Source organism: Aotus nancymaae, unplaced genomic scaffold (genome assembly GCF_030222135.1).
Source record: "Aotus nancymaae isolate 86718 unplaced genomic scaffold, 86718_ANA_hifiasm-v0.15.2.pri h1tg000057l, whole genome shotgun sequence".
Classification (NCBI taxonomy): domain Eukaryota; kingdom Metazoa; phylum Chordata; class Mammalia; order Primates; family Aotidae; genus Aotus; species Aotus nancymaae.
This window is the reverse complement of record NW_026988471.1, coordinates 29,949,621-29,968,873: the sequence shown is the minus strand read 5'-3', so window position 1 is coordinate 29,968,873 and position 19,253 is coordinate 29,949,621. Positions and strand designations below refer to the sequence as shown.

Here is a 19,253-nt window from a genome sequence, read left to right as displayed (position 1 = left end):
CAACTGGTATACTTAAATCCTGTTCTAGTGATGTAAAGATGGACAAGGCCATTATCCCTTCCCCGGAGGAACTCACATTCAAGTTAAGGAGAGTCTCATCACAAGAACTGCTAGAAAAGAGATATGGACAGAATGATGACAACCCACAGGACAGGTCCTTACCAACAGAGGGGACATTTGCTCTGGGTTGTTGAAGGATGAATAAGAGTCCTCAGGTAGAGGAAGGAGAAAGAACATTGCTCCATGCAGAGGTAATAGCATGACCCATGACAGAGAGTTATGGCAGCATAGAAGCCTGTGATTTTAAAGGGTCTAGAAGACTGTGATAGGGAGTTTGGACTTCATACATCAGGAACTGCTGGAGGGATTCAAACCAGAGGAAGCCCTGGCAGAGCTATGTGGTGGACAGGACATGATTGACAGGGGCAGAGGCTGGAGGCAGAAAGACAGGTCAGAAAGCTACTGCAGTGCTCCCCTGAGAAAAAAGGACTGAGAGACTGTGGGCATGAGAGGAGGGGTGAATCCAGAAGGTGGGGCGGAAAGGACGTGGTGATAAATTGTTGCTGGCGGAGAGGACAGGCTTGAAGGACAAGGCTTACCTTTTCCATCATCTCTGCTCCTGGGGCCTTCCTTCCCTAACTTTTGACTCCTCCTAATGCTTGAGTCCTGAACAGAACTACCTGGCTTTTTCTAAATAAGTTCTCTGGACCAACACCGTGAGCCTTCAGTGTATGCCCCTGTAGAAAAAACTGATCAGAGTTATGTGGAAGGCCAACAAGACATCAGGGCCATTGGCCTAGGACTAAGGATCTTAATGTTTTAGGCCACAGACTTTCTTGAGACTAGTGAAAACTCTGAACTATCTTTCCAGGAAAAAGAAATGCACATTTGTACACACAGTTTGCAAACAATTTCAGAGGGCTCATGGGTCCCTTGAAGTCCATCCCTGGGTCTCTGAACCCCACATTAAAAGCCCCAGGCCTAGGAAAAAAATAGAAAATGAAAAAAGCAAATATTTGACTCCCCAAACTCTGTTATTTACTTCCTCTTTTAATATCCCCTCCTCCAATAATTGAACATCCCCTGAAATAGCAAGAAACAGGAGGAAGCATTTACCCAGTGATAGCCCCTGGTGGCACCAGCCTCACTTGGTGGGTTTATTTTCATTATTATAGTAATTTTCAAGCTGCAGGCTACAATTTTCACTTGCAGCGAGGTATTAAATTGAAATTACCCCAGATGTAATTGTCATACAAAATAATCCTGGATACATGGAAGTGAATGCCTTCTCAGGATGGGGTTTTATCACTTATACCAGGGTTTGTGGCTTTGCCTCTCTTACATGCCAGATTTAGGTGTGTGTTGCAAGGGCCAGGTGTCAACGCAACATGGTAGCCTGAAGCTGTTAGCCCAGAACACAGTGAAGCCTCTGCCAGCTAGAATCTACCTACTGGCCAGTGGCATGGGCAGATGGGCTGAAAGGGCACAGAGTGGGGAGCAGAGCCCAAGACCTGGGGTTGTGTCCATGCAGCTACTAGGAGCCACTGTGCAGTAACTCAGGCGTGCAAGAAATACCACACTTGTTTTCTCTTTATCACCTCAATTTGTCTCCAAGCCCAGGTTCCCCCAAGGTAGTAGAAAATTCATATTTAGTCATTCTTGGAGCTACTCAGCAGCTCTTAGGGCCAGGTGAAGCCGTGGGGTCTTACCTAGTGCTCTGCAGCTGGGGAAGCCCCTCCAGATATCTAGTGTCTGGCATAGGGGTGCCCACCCAGATGCTCTCAGTTCTAGCCCTCCAGATCTGCTTTGTCCCTGAAGGTCTCACTTGTCCTGTGCCTTTCCTTCCCCAGATGCACGCTGCTGGTGTATTGCACGGATCTTCCGCCCACTAGCATCATCATCACCTTCCACAACGAGGCGCGCTCCACGCTGCTCAGGACCATCCGCAGGTGAGGCAGCCTTGCTCGTCTGTCAGCCAACTCAGGGCCAGCACTTGGTGACACTGTGTCTGCTCTCCAGGTGCCCGGCCCTGTACTAGGAACACCAGACATGTCTAACTACATGCCAGGCACCATTCTACATGCCACATGTGTCCACTCAGTCACTCCTCACATTCCCGTAAGGGAGCCTATTATCCCATTTTATAGAAAGACAGAGGCCTGTGGTGTTAGGTAAGGTGCAGAAGGTCAAAGAGAGTAAATAGAAGAGCCTGCCCCAGAGCCCTGGGCCTCACCACTGTGCTAGCCTGCGTCTAGAGCATGGGTTCTGACTTCCACAACTGAGGAAGGGGCTGAGGCCCTGAGAGGCTGAGTGCACACCCCAGCCCCAGCATCAGGCTGGGGTCAGCACCCAGCACCCTGACTCTCTGCCCTCCCACACACTTGCCATGGGCCACGCAAATCGGAACCACCTGCAGCCATCTCTAAGGCTTGTCTTTCTGGCCATCTACCTGCAGTTCCAGCCCCGTTCCCCTCAGGCCTCAGTCCACCCTCAGTGCATCCTCTGGGTCATGTTCTTGCTCTAACAGGTGTCTCCTGCTACAGATGGCCTCTGGCCTGCATGGGTTTTTGATGTGCCCAAGTCCGAGTGCCAGGCCCTAGCGGAACTCCCCTCAGAACATAGACCCACACTCAGAAGACTTACCCAGTAATTCCCCTCCCACCAGATTCTCCAGAGACCCTGGCTGTTTCATCCCCTTCCCCCATGCCCACCCTCCCCTCCAGAAGTCATCGGCCCTCCTTGCTTTCCCTCAGGCCACCAACCACATCTACCTCTCAGATGGCAATGACAGCAGCCACTCTCACTCCAGCTCCTGTGTACACATATTCTGTGCACCTCAGCTGCAGAGGTGAGAAGGCCACTGCCATGCCCACTTCACAGCTGAGGAAACTGACACTGGAGATGTTAAATCAAGGTCCAGTGTTGCCTAGCCAATGATAGTGAGACAGGATTCCAGGCCTTGCACTCTGATCTCAGAGTCCTCCTCCTTAGCAGCCTGAGTAGGGCGAGGCTGGTCCCAGTGGTGGTCAGCATCCTTCAGGGCCAGGACTGCCACAGCCACATCCCGCTGCTGAGCAAGAGCCCACAGTACCGCCACGTCCCCATGACACACAGCTCATGAGACCCTCCCGTCCTGCTGAGCAGCACATCAGCTGGTGCTGATGCCACAGAGAAGGAAATAAAATGAAACATAGGTCACAGAGCACACCAAACACAGCAAAATCCCTTACTGTTTCCACCAGGCAAGCCACACTTTTCCTGTCTCTCCCACCCCTACAAGGCTGTGGGCAGTGGGAAGTTCCAGGTGATGGGAGCTAAGTCCTTCAGTAGGGTCACCCTGAGGGAAGGCACCAAATCTTCAGCTCCACCTGTCACTCATGATGAATGTCCACTGTACACGGTCACCACATCCCTTAGGGATATAGGGAGGGACCTGTCCAGGCACACAGTTCTTAGCCCAGTGCTTCTACCTGTCGAAGGGGACAGGCCTGTCTGCTGTTCAGACATCCTTGGCAGTGACGGGCTGGCTTCTTCCTCCAGCCATGTGCCCATCCTAGCTTCTGCAATCACCCCAAGAGCGGCCTGATTCAAATTCGATTTCCCAACAAGGCAACAGCTCTTGACAAGAAAATGTGCCAAGTCACTGTCAGGTGTCACTGGGAGTCTTTGGTAGATTAATGATAATGAAGTGCCTGGCTGGTTAAGTGTAAGGACAACAGGGATGGAGGAGGCCCAATTCTCCTGGGTCTCCTGCGGTGAGGGGAGAAGGAGAGTCTGGGGCATCCAGGCTGAGAGGAGACACGCAGAAGTGGAGGTGGCTGGTTCTGAAGTGCCAGACCACAGCCCCGCCATCATGATCTCCTGGGGCACCAGGGTGGGTTCATGGAGCAGGCCAACTGCAACCTCTTCCTTCCCCACAGCCACAGTGGCTGCTCCACCGGTCATGACTGGGCATGCCTGCCAGATGTTTCCATGAGAACATTTTAGTATCTGAGAGAGGCGCCTCGCTTTCCAGGCCGGCCTCTCCCTGCCCATCCTGCAGGAAGCTCTCTGATGCCAGGTGCCTCTGCCCTCTGACACAATCACACACATGCACCCCATCAGGGGCTTCCTCTGGGCCCTTCTCCGCATATCACGACTCTAGCACTTGCTGCATTTTACCAGCATATAACCTTCAGTGAGCTCCTTTAGGGCAAGGACTGGTCTTATTCACCCCTTAACCTCCCTATGGCTCAGCTTCCTAATCAAGGAAATGGGAATACTAATCATACTTACTGCATAGGGTTGATAGGGTTGCTACGGGCTGATTCAGTGAAAGGACTGAGAAATGTGCCTCACACAGAGTAAGCACTGGATCAAAGAGAAGAGGCTATGGGACACTTCAAAGGGGGCTGCACTTGGAGTCAGAAGATCTGGAGTCCAGTCCAAACCCTACCACTTCCTAGCCGTGTGACCCTGGGGCATGTTATTAACTTCATCTGTAAAAAATGATAAAAATATCTTTCATGTTTCTAATTCTATCACATTTCCCACAATAAACTTTCCTCTTGGGAATGTCACAGACATCTGGGGGCATTACAGTGTCATATGGAGGCTTCTAGGCCCCCCAGGCCTCCCTAACAGTGTTTACGTTCTCGAGGATACTTTAGCTGCTGTGCACAGCCTTTAAGACATGTTTCTCCTCTTCCTGCTGCTCCTCCACCTCTATATGGTATTAGTGATAATAATAATAATATTACTACGTTGAATGTATCCTGAGCTTTGTGGTCTGCAGAACACATTCTTTCTCTCCAGTTGGAGCCTCATCCTGAGCCCGGGGGGCAGGTGGTGCACGTGGTGAGTACAGAGGAACTAGACCTCAGGTTTCCTGGCTTTCCTGGAGGCACAGCCCAGCTCCTCTGTTTGCCCACCCAGTGGACCACTGCCCCGAGGCCCTGGAACCCTGCACTCTGGGAGGGGTCTCTGGGCCCATTAGCCCCGTACTTTTCAGAAGACACCCATGACACGCCAGACAACTTGGCTGAGAGGACCCATTTCCTGCCTCCTAGGAACTTGAGATGTCAGCCAGCCCTGAGCTCAGACCCAAGCATGACATACACAAACAGCAAAATGAGGGCCTGAGAGCCATATGTGGACAACCAGGAGCTTATATCAAAAGCAGGCAGGGCAGAAATGAATGTTAGGGGTGGAGGCAGGAAAGATTACTTCTAGAAACTTCCATGCCTTAAGATTCTATGCCTCCCTTTCACTCCCTATCCTGTTGTACAAATGAATCACTAGCCATTAAGAGCGGACTGAGTGAAGGGCACATCCTATCTCAGAGGTTCTCAATTAAAAGATCTTCTCTAAGGTACCTTTCATTGTTAGCTTTCTGGAATTCTGGACAGGCTTTGCTGTCAGGCTCTTTTCAACCCCTTCCCGGACCCTCTGGCCCCCTAAGCTCTTGAGTTAGCTGGGTACTAGACAGGTTCACGTGGGGCACTCAGAGCCAGGTGAAGGCTTGATGTCATACATAGATGATGGGGTGGGAGTAGAGAAGCATGACCTTGATGAATTTTGGGACATTCTCACTTAGAAAACAAGCCCCCAAGAGTGGTTTATCTTGACTCCTGCTGCGGTGAGTCTGCATGTTTATGGAGACCCAGCACTGTCCCTTTCCTCTTGGGGCATCCTTCACCACCGCCCCTCACATGGGGGCTCTGAGGCATGGGCGATGGATCCCTTTATAAGCTCAGTCTTCTCACTGTTGCTTTTTTATAATATCCTAGATCTAGGGGAGCCATTTCTTACAGTAAGGTGGTTAAGAATTTGGACTCTGGGGCCAGCTTTGCATGGCTCTGCCCTTAACAGCTGTGTGATCATAGGCAAGCAAGTTAGCCTTTCTGCTACAATTTCCTTTTCTGCAAAACAGAGACTGCTAATAATAACGATCTGACATTATTGTGGAGAAGATCAAATAATTTCAGATAGTCTGGGCGCAGTGGTTCACGCCTGTAATCCCAGCACTTTGGGAGGCTGAGGAGGGTGGATCACCTGAAGTCAGGAGTTCGAGACCACGCTGACCAACATAGTGAAATCCCTTCTCTACTAAAAATACAAAAATTAGCTGGGCGTGGTGGCATGCGCCTGTAATCCCAGCTACTTGGAAAGCAGAAGCAGGAGAATTGCTTGAACCCAGGAGGCAGAGGTTGCAGTGAGCCGAGATTGCACCATTGCACTCCAGTCTGGGCAACAAGAGTGAAACTCCATCTCAATAATAATAATAATAATTAATAATAATAATTTCAGATAGGGAAAGGACTTGGAGCAGTGTCTGGCATATATGAGCCTGAGTGGTGACAACAGGTGTATAGTGTGAGCCTCCAGCCCTGGCAAACAGCAGTGTTCTAATGCAGTGGGTCTCAAACTTGAGCATGCCTCAGAAGCTCCTGGAGGGCTTATTAAAACACAGTTTCTTGGGCCCCATCTGTAGAAAATCTAATCCAGTAAGCCTAGAGTGGGGCCAAAAACATTTGTATTTCTAACAAGTCTCTAGGTGACGGCGATGCTGCTGGCTCCAGGAGCACTTGGGAAAGTTATGCATATTGCTATTATTAGTTTCAATATTATTAATATCAATACTCACCACTCAGAGAGCAGCTGCTGTTGTGCCAGGCACCATGAGCGCCTTTCACACAGCTGAGGAAATTATAGCGCTGAAGGTTCAATACTTACTGAAGCTCTCCCAGCTAGTGAATGGTGGATACAAAGAAACAGTACTTGAACCCAAGTTAAGTCTCACTCCGGGATGACTAAACTCAACTGTCAGCCGGCCATGAGTCTTCATTCTACTGGTATTTATGGAGCATTTGATAAAACCTGCCTGCATAGAGCACTTGGAGTTCACAAAGCAATTTCAAATACATTTCCTCATTTCACACGCACAAAAGCCTGTGAAGTAGGTCAAGTATTAATATCGCCTGCTTTTACAAGGAAAATGTAATTACAGGAGGAAATGAAGGCTGGGAGCAAACCAGCGTCTATCTGGTTCAGGATTGTACAGTTAGTGGGTGGTGCAGCCCACCTGGTCTCTGAGCCCACGCTGCCCACGCAGCTACGTGGCCTCTGGGGGCTCCTTGAGGGCTCACAGTTAGGGTACAGCAGGTATAGAAGCTGCCTGTGTACCTGCCTTCTGGCAGAGAGGTGAGCTGCGTAGAGAAGACTGTTCTAGAACATCCCAGGCAGAGTGAGGAGAGCACTTATTCCCATGCTGAGGCAGAGTAAGGAAGGGTGTGGGGAAGGCAGCTGGAGTGGGGGTGAGGCCGAGAAGAGCTATCCTGTGCTGGGCCTGTAGGAAAGAGTGGATTTGCTTTGCTGTAGAGGAGGTGGTGAGAGCAAGGGAGGGAGACCCAAGCAACCATTTCCTCCCTGGGTGGAAGGAATGAGAGTGGGTATGCACAAGGGAGGGCCCTGGGGGACCACCTAGGCCAGGCCCGGTCCATTGGACTGGACTTGACCTTTTCTCTGACCACCCAGGTGCCCAGAGCACATGCCCACCTCAGGCCCTCCTAGCTGCAGGCCATGTTTAAGGGGACCCCACCATCACTCCAATTGTTCTGATTAGAGAAGCAAAAACAAGCCAGGTGTTACCAGGAAATGGTCTAATTAGCACTCACTGCTGACTATTTCTTTCTCTTTTTTTCTTTTCTGTTTTAAACCCTGGGCATTTTTTATTCACTAATCATCTCTCAGTTCAACCAGTGCAGAGCCGCACGCGATTTACCTTTTGATGTTCACAGAAGAGAACTCTTGAATTTCAAAGAGCCGGCAGGGATTTAGCAGAATCGAATGCAGAAGCTACAGCCGCAATCAAACCTCATTAGGGGGTATTCTTCCAGCAGGTTTTCCGCTGTCTCCTGCCTCCCTCCCTGATTAGAGGGCTGGTGGTTGTGTTTCTGTGTGTTTTCTTTGGGACGATCATGGTGAACCGTCCCCTTCCACTATCCTCTGGCAGAGGCTGCATCCTTTCTTTCCCCTGCCTGATCCTGAGCTCCCGAAGGCAGAGACAGTGGGCTCAGGACTTTGTGTTAGGGTTCCTCTCTCCGCCTGATACCAGTTGCCATGGTGAGAATCAAGGCTTCATAAATATGGTAGCTCCAGGCTAAGTCCTCTTCCGGGAGAGTCTGCATCCTGTGTAGAAGGGGTGGTGCACTCTAATCAGGGCTCAGGAGGGTCCTCCTGGGAGGAGGGCTGCACAGGGTGCCTCCACCTGCACCCCTTCTGAACCACCTCTCCAACGTACATGGTTCTGGGAACCCCATGGTGTCTGCTGCAGCCCAGGCATGGTTCTGAAAAGTCACATGGTTTGGGGTGTTCAGGAGAAGCAGGATCCAGCCATCTCAGTCAGGCCTAAAACTCAGTGTTAGCCTTGCCCCTGGGTAGAGATCCACAGCACAGGAAGAGTAACTGAGTCGGTTAGATTCAAAAATCATTAATGCTGCCCCAAATAGTCACAATTGCAACCATTTGTTATCACCAAGTGCCAAATAGCATGCTAAGTGTTTTTTATACACTTTCTCCTTTAATTTTCTCAACAGCACTGTGAAATAAGTACTACTATTATCATCCCTGTTTTCTAGATGGGATCCTTTGCTACACAGAGCAGTAGAGTAACTTGCCCAAGAATACACAGCTTGCAGTAAGTAGCTGTTAGATCGCAAGCTTCTGGAGGGTAGAAGGTGCTTCTCTTCTGTTCATCATCATATGTTCAGCGCTGAGCACATAGTAGGTGTTCAGTAAATATCCCTCGAGGGAATAGTTATGGGCCAAGGCACTGTGCTGGACTCTGGCAATAAAGAGAGCAATGGGGCAAGGGTCTTGCCCTGGGATATTTCCAACCAGAGGGGACCACAGGCAGACGAGGTACAAAAACAAACTTCAGGGCTGGGAAGTGAGAAAAGCCATAGGATCAGATTTAAACTGCTGCGGGATCCCAGAGGAGGAAGCAATTAATTCTCACTAAGTGGCTTGGAAAGCTGTTAGGGAGGAAGTAACATTCAAACTGGTCCTTGTGGGCAGCACAGGGGCATTTCAAGCAGCAGCAGCAGCAGGAGAGAGGCTCTCAGTTATGAATGAGCTTCAGACAGTGGCACTGGGCATGTGATGTGGGGAAATGTGGGCCAGCTTCTGATGGCAAAGGCCTTAGGAACGTGCTGAGGATTTGGGATGTAATAGTGAGGAGCCCCTGGGGGATTGTCAGTTTATTTATTTGCATTGGCAAAGAGAGTCACACAATCAAAGCTGCATGTCAGAAAGCTCACTCTGGAGACCATGATCAAGATGGCCTGGGAGAGGCTGGGACAAGTTGAGACTATAAATCAGACAGAAGAGGTTAAATCAGGGTGAGGTACAAGAGGTGAAAGTGATTTGAGTGACATTTTCCAGCCAGCCAGTCATTACTGATTTGCTGTGGGGTTTCAGGGAGTGGAAGGGTAGCTGAGGTTAACTCCTGGCCTTCCGTCTGGGTGGCTTTGTGGGTGGTGGAGGCATTCACTAAGACGGAGAAGGCAGAATTACATTCCTGCTGGCTCACAGATAAGCAATGTGACTAGACAAGCCCTTTGGTGCTCTGATTTTTCATTCCTCAAATGCAATGGTGTCTATTTAAAACTCAGGTTAATACATATCCTTTGCCACTAGAAGTCACAATGATGTTTTCTCTTTCCGTCTCGCAGTGTATTAAACCGCACCCCTATGCATCTGATCCGGGAAATCATATTAGTGGATGACTTCAGCAATGACCGTAAGTCATGTCTCTCACTTGCTCCTTAGACACCAGTATCTGTTCGCAGCCACTGTGTAACAGGCAGAGGTGAGTCCACTGGTTTTCTGGGAATGGGGAAAAGCCCAGATTTGTAATAGGTATGGAAGTCTTTGAGTGTCCGTGACTGGGCTCATAAGGAGAAAAGCTTTATATCCAAAAAATGATTTCTTGGGTTCTCTGCAATAATCTGCAGTCTGAGCTAAGGCCCTCTTCCTATCGTTCCCTGGGAGGCCTGTGTGGGTCCTGTCTTTGGGACCCCCATGGGACATCCTGTCACCTGGCCATGACACAGTGAGGGCTGCCTTCCAACCTTTCGGCACACTTGCTCATCACCATTTCCTACCTCATTTCCCCCACTTATCCTATCAAAGAACCTGGGTCCCATCCAAATTCACACCAAATCCACTCTCCCCAAGAAAAACATGGGAGTCTTTCCAGATACTGTACATCAAATTTGAAAGGTACATGATAGTCAAAGCATTCTAAGAATGAACATATTGGTATTGCCAACACCTCCTCTGAAAACCATCCTCCCAGGGGCCTGGGTGCAGTTCTGTGCAGTCGGTCAGAGCCAGGCAGAGCACCTGTTCCTGGTGATGAACTGGGGAAAATGGAATGACCACTGTGGACAGCTCCGGGTCCTAGCAGAGTGGAGCCCACCCCACCAGCACTGAGGCTGGAAGCTGGGCATGGGGAGCCACCCCCACACTGGGGTCTGCTGTACGAAGGCTGGAACCCACACCCACAGCCTCGGAACCTCTGGGGGTGATGCGGAAGTGGGCTGTACACGAGGCCCAGAGTCATGAGATCAAGACCTTGAGTTCTGGAACACGAGGATCTGCTCTCCCTTCCCCAGTGAGGAAGAGCTTGGAGGTGGGCAGACACTTGCCCTGCTTAGGAGTAGCCTGGCACTGAGGCAAGAGAAGGGAGTGCTGCTGGATTCACTTGCAAGCAGAATAGCAGTGCTTACAACATGGACTCTGGAGCCAGACTGCCTAGGTTCAAATCCTAGACTTGTAAATCACTCACTCACTAGCTATTTGCCTTGAGTAAATAATCAACCTCATGTGCGTTAGTTTCCTTGTTATAAAACAAAGATAATTATAGTATATACGGTTTATCTAAGGATTAAACATGGTAACACGTTTGAAGTGCTTAGAACAGTACCTAGCTTAGAAGCCAGTGTAAGTCTTTTCTGTTTTTCTTTAAAATTTAGAGCCAAGCAGGGAGGCCAAGGTCAATAAACTAATAAAGCAAAACCGCAATGGTGGAGCCAAGACACGGAGTTCAGAGCCAGGGAGCTGGTGAACCAAAGGAGTGAGGGAGCAGCAGGCGAGCCAGGGAGTGACAGGGACAAATGCCTGGGATGGGGTCTCCTGCGCGGTGGAGAGCTGAACCAGCTCAGTGTAATGGGAGGCATGCTGAGTGGGACCCTTCCAAAAGCAGGTCTGTGAACTGAAAGGAAAGTCTAAAATCTCATCTATTCCTGACCTTCCAGCAGTTTTTACCAGACCTACTAAAGTGACCAGGACTCTAATCTCTTGCTTTGAATGGTCTATAAGAAAAGAGAAATGGGAATGGGGAGGGTGGCTCACACCTATAATTCCAGCACTTTGGAAGACCGAGGTGGGTGGATCACCTAAGGTCAGGAGTTCGAGACCAGCCTGCCTAACATGGTGAAGCCTTGTCTTTACCAAAAATACAAAAATTACCCGGGTGTGGTAGCACACTCTGTGATCCCAGCTACTCGAGAGGCTGAGGCAGGAGAATCGCTTGAACCCGGGAGGCAGAAGTTACAGTGAACCGAGATTGCACCACTGAACTCCAACCTGGGCGACAGAGTGAGACTCTGTCTCAAAAAGAAAAAAAAAAGAAATGAGAAATGAGATTGTTTGTACTTATAACAAGGATAAATGCTTGAGGGGATGGACACCCCATTCTCCGTGATGTGATTATTAGACATTGCATGCCTGTATCAAAACATTTCCTGTGCCCCATAAACATATATGTCTGGTATGTGCCCATAAAAATTAAAGTTAAAAATTTAAATTAAAATTTTTTAAAAGAGAAAATGACAAAAAAGAAAAGAGAAATATCCCCAGGTGACTAGGCCAAGATTTTCCACCTAGAACATTTTCAAGCAAGTATGCAGGTGCCACTGTGTACTGACCAGAGTGGTCCAGTTGAGGCCTCTTTGCTCGCCTGGCCACCTTGTATAATGGCAGCAGTGATTCATTCGCCAGCCCCTCACAGCCTGGAAACACCCTGGAGCACCACACTGCAGTTGGGGACGGTGGGCAGGGCTGCCTCACCTATCCTTCAGCTTCACCTGCAGTGTACACAGTTATATCACGTGAGCCCGTCCCCAGGCACTCACTTGGCATAACCTTTTGTCTTTGCAGCTGATGACTGTCAACAGCTCATCAAGTTGCCCAAGGTGAAATGCTTGCGCAATAATGAACGGCAAGGTAGGTCTGTGCTGCTGTGTGAGAGCCTCCGGTGTGAGTCTGGGGGGTCAAGGGTGTGATGGTGTGTGTATGTTTGGGTGATCGAGGGAAACGTTGGGTGGCTTCTCCCTGGTCTCACTGGACAATGGAGTGACAGTAGCACCCACTCGGTGGTTTGTTCCTGACTGCAGGTCTGGTCCGGTCCCGGATTCGGGGTGCTGACGTTGCCCAGGGCACTACTCTGACTTTCCTCGACAGCCACTGTGAGGTGAACAGGGACTGGCTCCAGCCTCTGTTGCACAGGGTCAAAGAGGTGAGTGAGACTGAGGAGCAGGGCTGGGCTTCAGGGCCCAGCTTTCTCCAGGCTCTCTCTCTAGCTCATGACTTCACATATGCACCCCCAGTTCTTCTGGGAGGTGGGCAGAACAAATCGCAGTCCCCATTTTGTGGATGAAGGACTAAGGTAGAGCAGCCTGCATGAGGTCACATGGCAGTCTGGTGGAGCAAGGACTGGGATGTGTTGTGACTGGGACTGTCACCCATAGCAGGCCTGCACTTGGGACAGCTGGGACTTAACATATGCCATTTCCTGGCCAGGAGAAAACTGCCCAGACCTGGTCCTATCGGAGAGCAGAAGATTCCAGAATGGGAACCCTTATGGGTGCCTTTTGTAGAAAGGAGGCAGAAACTTAACCAGGCTTCATCCCCTAATTCCTGGGGACAGTCTTGCTTCTACCCTCACCCAAAGGCTATACTAGACAGGCAGGCTAGATGTTAAGAGACTGAACTCCTTGACCCTGTTTGCCCTTAAGTTACTCTGCAATTCTGGATGCTTTATTCCTCCAGTGTCTCAGTTACTCCCCAAAAAATGAAAGGAAATTTAATTTTTCTTATTATTTTATATTCCCCAAAGTCTATCCGCTTCCCTGTTGATCTACAGAATGTGTGGCAACTGCAGATGGCAGTATCATTTCAATGGCTGGCACTTGTACTGTACGTTCCTCTTCCTGAGTTATTGATTCCTATAACCATTCTGTGAAGTAGGACCTCAGATATTTTTAATATACCCATTTCACAGAAGAGGAAACAGTCTTAGGGCAATTATATCACTTGGTCTGTTTTTGGGTTTCTTTTGTGGTTTTTTTTTTTTTTTTTTTTTGAGTCAGAGTCTCACTCTGTTGCCTGGGCTGGAGTGCAATGGCACCATCTCGGCTCACTGCAACTTCCACCTCCCGGGTTCAAGCAATCCTCCTGCCTCAGCCTCCCAAGTAGCTGGGATTACAGGCGCATGCCACCACGCCCAGCTAATATATATATATATATATATATATATATATATATATATATTTTTTTTTTTTTTTTTAATTTTTATTTTTTTAATAGAAATAGGGTTTCACCATGTTGGCCAGGCTGGTCTCTTTGGCAAGGCTGGTCTCCATCTCCTGACCTCATGATCCGCCTGCCTCGCCCCTCAAAGTGCTGGGATTACAGGCATGAGCCACTGCGCCTGGCCAGTCTGTTTTTTAGTCAGTACCACCAGCACCAGAACCCCAGCATTGCCTCAACAGTGTCTTCTCTGTGCTGTGGTTATTTCCTGTTCAGTCTTCATGGTAGCTCCTTGACTCCTCCCTGCATAATGACAGTGTTGAGAGGATGAAAGAATCAAGCTATGTTTATCTGCTCAGAAGAAAACAAGGAAATCCTTCCCCACATTGTTCATTACAATGAGAGAACCTCAGTGGGTTTACAAAGTTCTGTCACATGGGCCTAGATGTTAAGGCCCCTCATTAACCCTTTTTTCTGAGATTGGGAGGGTGTATCATCCACTTAGTGTTATTTAGAAAAATCTCCTCTCCGGAATCACTTGAACCTAGAAGGTGAAGGTTGCAGTGAGCCCAGATAGTGCCATTGCACCCCAGCCTGGTCAATAAGAGCAAAACTCTGCCTCAAAAAAAAAAAAAAGTCTTCTCTCCCACTCTTTTTTGACATCACCTCTTCCACTCTTTTTTGATATCACCTAGGCAAAGAGGTCTGGATTGGGAAATGCACCCTTCCAAATGCACCCCTCCCTCCGTGCTCTCTTCTGCAGCTCGTTGTCCCTGGACATGCCCTGACATTCCCACTGCACCAGCTCTGACCAAGCCCTTCCTGTCCCTGGATGCCCATCACCTCCTCTCCACAAACCCACTTGCTCTTTGGGGCCGCGTCTGCAGCTCCCCTCCTCTAGAGAGCCTTTCCTGACTGCATGGCCAGCTAGGATCACTCCTGGCAGTCATTGCCCCCTTAGCCCACCATTTCCTCTTCTGGGTTTAGTCCTCTGCCTCCCCTAATAGCTTACAAATCCAATGGGGGCACCAATGCCTCCTTGTGGCCACCCTGCCTGTCAGAGTGTAGGTGCTCAGTATTGAGAAATGATAATAAAAAACGAGATGCCATGGGGAGACGTTATGGTTGGAAGAGGAGGAAAAAAAGAGGGGCTGAGGTCCAGGACACGCTACAGTGCGCACTTGGCACTTCCGTCCCCTCCTCAAGGTGTTCACTCCTCGGGACCTCTGCCTCTGACCAGACCCCTTCCCCTCTCAGTTTGCTGGCCATGCACCCTGGAACCGAAGTTCATGGGGCCGCAGGTCTCCTTGGATGTTGGGGGCTGCTAGGTGAGGTCATGGTAGACCTGACCCCAGGAGCTCTCTACCCAGAGCTGTGCCCAGGCCTCTCTGGATGCAGCTGCCACAGCAGTGGACTCAGTCCCCATGGCCACTGTCCTCAAATTGACTTTATATGAGTGTGCATGTGTTTGTGTGCACGTGTGTGTTGTGTGTTGTGTTGTGTTGTAAAAGACATATAATGAAAGTTACCATTTTAACCTTTTAAAAGTGGGCAATTCAGTAATTTTAGTATATTCACAGGGTTGTGTAATCTTCACCACAACTTAATTTTAAAAGTTTTCATCACCCGCAAAGGAAAAGTTTGTATCACCCCAGAAGGAAACCTCGTACCCGTTGGCAATCGCTCACTCCTCATTCTCCTCTTCTCCCAGCCCCTGGCCACTGCTAGTCTGCTTTCTGTCTCAATGGATTTGCCAGTGGTGGACATTTCATATAAATGGAATCATACAACACGGGGCTTTTTGATCCTGGTTCCTTTTATTTAACGTATCTTTGGGCTTTATCCATGTTGTAGCATGTATTAGCATTCATTTGCATGGCTAATAATATTCCATGGCATGTGTACACCAAATTTTGTTTATCCGTACATCCATTGATGAACATTTGAGTCACTTCTACTTTTTACCTTTGTGAATAGCGCTGTTATAAATATTTGTAAACAAGTTTCTATTTGGGTCCCTGTTTTCAATTATTTAGGGTTTATATGTGAATTGCTGCTGGCTCATATGGTAATTTGATGCTTAACCTGCAGGGACCCTCGGGCTGATATTGTCCCTGCAGAATGTGTTAAGGGAGCTTTGTTTTCCTTGAGCAGTTAATGAACCTGTGAAGCTCTTTCCGTCCCAGTGGCCCCAAGTTCATCTCAGAAACCCTCTCTGAAAAATGCTCTCATTTCTATATCCATGGCCAGCCTTACCTGCTGGTCTGGCGAAGCCTTCATCTCTTCCTTTCCGAACGTGAGCAATGTTTGCCTGCTACCAATGCTCCTTCTCCTCTGGGAGTCATACAGTCTCAAGATTGAGCTCAGCCTCCTAAGCTAAACTTCTGGGTCCTCATCACTACCTGAGCTAAAGCTTTTGTAGCAAAGACATTAGTCATACAAACCCAGGAGCCATGGTCCGGCTCTCACCTTCCCAGGTCTCCAGCGGCCTTCTGGGCTGCAGAGGTTTTTGCTAAGACTCTGACTCTTAATGGCCTGGAACAGTTCCTCTGGGCCAGCCAGCCCTTTGGGGACAGGGAGTGAGGGCATGCGTCAGCCTGTATTTCCTCGTGTCTTTGTATGTGTCTTGTCTCAGAGAACATGATTTGATCCTGTGAGTGGAAGTGGAAATTTTAAGCTGTAATTGGAGTTTGAGATTTTCAAAAATAGAAAGAGATAAGAAAGAGACTGGGCTTCAGCTGTCATCCGCTGTCCTCAGCTGGTGTTTTCCACATTGAAAACCTCCCCAATTTTCCTTCTTTTCCTTTCAATTACATGATGATACTTGAAACAAGTACCAAGTTGGGTTTTTTTTTTTTAAACATAAGCTTAGTTTTTTTCACCCTCCTTATCCACATAGTTCTTTAGTAGGAAAAAAAGATTTTAAGAAACTTCAATCTTGGTAAAGCATTTGGTAAATTTACATAAATCATAGCTTACATATTCTTCAAAGCCTTCTCACATGCCTTTCTCTCTTGTTTTCTCACAAAAGCCCAGTTAGAGAGGCAGGAGGATAGTTTTGCAAATAATAATTTGTCTTTCTTTTGTAGATGAAGAAACAAAGAGTCCCTAGAGCTGGCTGATTTACTTAAGGTCACACATATTCTAGATGCAGAATCAGAATGGGAACCCAGGAGTCCTGCCAACTCAGGTGTCCTTGTCTTTGCCCCACAGTGTCACCTCCTTGAGGACTCCTCCCTGTGTTCCCCACCCCTCCCTTCAGGTCAGCTGAGAGGCCCCCAGGCTCTGTGTCTATACCCACATCAGAACCATCTACTCACCCGTCCTAATCTTCCCCAGACTGTGAGCTCTTACTCGTCTTTGTATCTGCCACGATTCCTAAACCATAGTAGGTGCTTGGGATTACTGGTTGATCACAGGAGTGGATGTCTCTAGGAACTTTCTGATTGCTCATTCACAATGTGGTTTTAATTACATGACTCAGTGGAGAAACGAGAGGCCTGATGGCAGGGGTGATGGACAGCCATGGACTGATGCATTCAGCCTCTTACAGTTGCTTCCGGTTGGCTAGGAGTGGGGGTGGAGGGTAGGGGGCTCGGATTTGCTTGGGGGAGGTGAGAGGAGGAAGTGTGGTCCAGGATCTGCCAGGGTTCCATCAACTGCCTGCTTGAGCCTAAGCATGGACCTTGCTGTAAAGCTACAGCCTGCTAGGGCATGCACACAGAGAGCTCAGTGTACCTCAGTGCTTTAATTGAGAGTCCCTCCATCCCCCAGCCTACAGGAAGAGAAGCCATCTTGTTCAGCTGTAATTGACCCACCTGCTTGCTGGCAGCACTGACACAGTGTCCTCAGAGGGAGCTAATAGATGCCCTCTTTTAGCCAGCACAGATTAAACACCTGCTGCCTACCAGGCTTTGGGCTGGGGCTGAGAGATACAAAAGCGGAGCAGGTACTGACCTTCCAGGGCACTCAGAGAGGTCATGTCCTGGCTTTGGTGACTCATTTATAAAGCCTCTTGCAGGCTTATTCAAGGTCATAGCTTTACACATACTTAGCCCCAAATATTCCTCACTACCTGTCTGGCCTCCAAGACTCTCAGCCAAGCAGATGCCACAATTGAGCTATGACAGGAATAATAGGACAGAAACCCTCAGAGCTTATAGGAGGAGTGCACCAGAGCCTACTGCAGTCCTGGAGCAGGGCCCATGCATGGCATGTGGGGAAGTCTGTGACCAAAGTAAGCAACCAGCATTTTATTTTCCTTTGCAGTTTTTAAATACTGGGGAAAGATTTTTTTTAAAGTCAAAGAAAAACAGGATTGCAGTTTGGGGGTCCCTAAGACCACCCTGAGGTTCAATAATTTGCTACAAGGACTGAGAACTCAGCAAAATTGTTAGAATCATGGTTATGGCTTAACTACAGTGAAAGGATACAGATTAAAATCAACAATGGGTAAGGTGCACAGGAAGTGTCCAGGCACAAGCTTCCACTTCTCCTTTCTCAGTAGGTTCTACAGACACCACTTAATTCTGCTAGCAACATCACATAGTATTGCCAAAGAGGAAAGCTCCCCCAAGCCTCAGTATTCAGAGCTTTTACTGGGGATCAGTAAATAGACATGGCTGACTACCCTCATGGTCTCCATGCCTTTCCAGAGGTCAAGTTGAGTTGATACCACATGGCCCATAACCATAAACCACATTGCTAGCATAGATTAGCTGATGAGGCCCATGGCCCCAGGTAAACAAAGACTCTTCTAGGCAGGACATTCCAAGGGGTTAGAGGTTACCTCCCAGGAGCTGGGCAAGGCCAAACATCTTTGGCCATGGTTAATCCTTTATTGCAAAAGAGTCACAGAAGGACCTAGTACAGCTGCAGAGGCCCCAAAGCTCAAAGGAAAGGCAAAACCAAGACTTTGTCAGACATACAGAAGATATCTCTGAACTTCTGAAGTTATTTCAGAATTCAAGGAATGATTGTGTATGTATTTGTGTGTACATGTCCAGGTATTTGTGTGGGATGGTGGTGTGTGTGCCTGCAGTATGTATCCATGTATCCTGTGGACATATCCACAGACACACAATGACAGTGGCCCAAGAGCCCCAGAGGAACTGTGGCAGCTGGGCAGGTGCAGTGCTGATTTTGAATGAACCATCTGTGACATCCCAGAGGTAGAGGCAATGCATTGAAAATGAGCATTTCTTTCCATGTGGGCCAATTGGTTTTCAGAGGCACCTTGTTACTGTCAGAATGAGTCACATGTGGGAGGCTGAGGGCCAAATTAAGTCTGTGAACTTAAAATCAGGCACTCAGTGAATCTAGAGTTTAAAATAAGAAGACAGCCTCATTTGGGGGAAAGATTGAACCAGGAAATTAAACGGCTTCAAGGAGAAACAGAGGTTCCTGCCTGTGCTGGCCAAAGGGTGGTTGTTGCAGAGGATTGAAAAAGCAGTCCTGCCTGGTTCCCAGGGACCTGCTGGTTTTGATGGGCTGCCTGATTCCCATTTAGCTGTCCAAAAGTTTCTGTGTTCACAGCTCATTGACACCTCTCTGGGCAATGTGGGGAGTTTTCTTCACTGCATATCAGGTACAGGGCTACTCACCCAGAAATGAGAAATTTGAAAAGTTATGTATACAGTGGCCCCAGGAGCTGGTGACTTGGGCTTGCATATTTTGAA

The 19,253-nt window shown here is 48.6% G+C and overlaps 1 protein-coding gene across 2 annotated transcripts in view; it reads left to right on the top strand.

The window, feature by feature from the left end:
* The window catches only part of GALNT14 (polypeptide N-acetylgalactosaminyltransferase 14), a 229,178-nt gene that overhangs the window by 172,910 nt on the left and 37,015 nt on the right, over positions 1–19,253 (top strand). For both annotated transcript variants that reach the window (XM_012475536.2, XM_064364269.1), the window contains exons 3-6: positions 1,851–1,949; positions 9,714–9,781; positions 12,205–12,270; positions 12,441–12,562. In XM_012475536.2, coding sequence (XP_012330959.1) covers positions 1,851–1,949; positions 9,714–9,781; positions 12,205–12,270; positions 12,441–12,562 — 355 coding nt within the window. The remainder of the gene's footprint in view (positions 1–1,850; positions 1,950–9,713; positions 9,782–12,204; positions 12,271–12,440; positions 12,563–19,253) is intronic.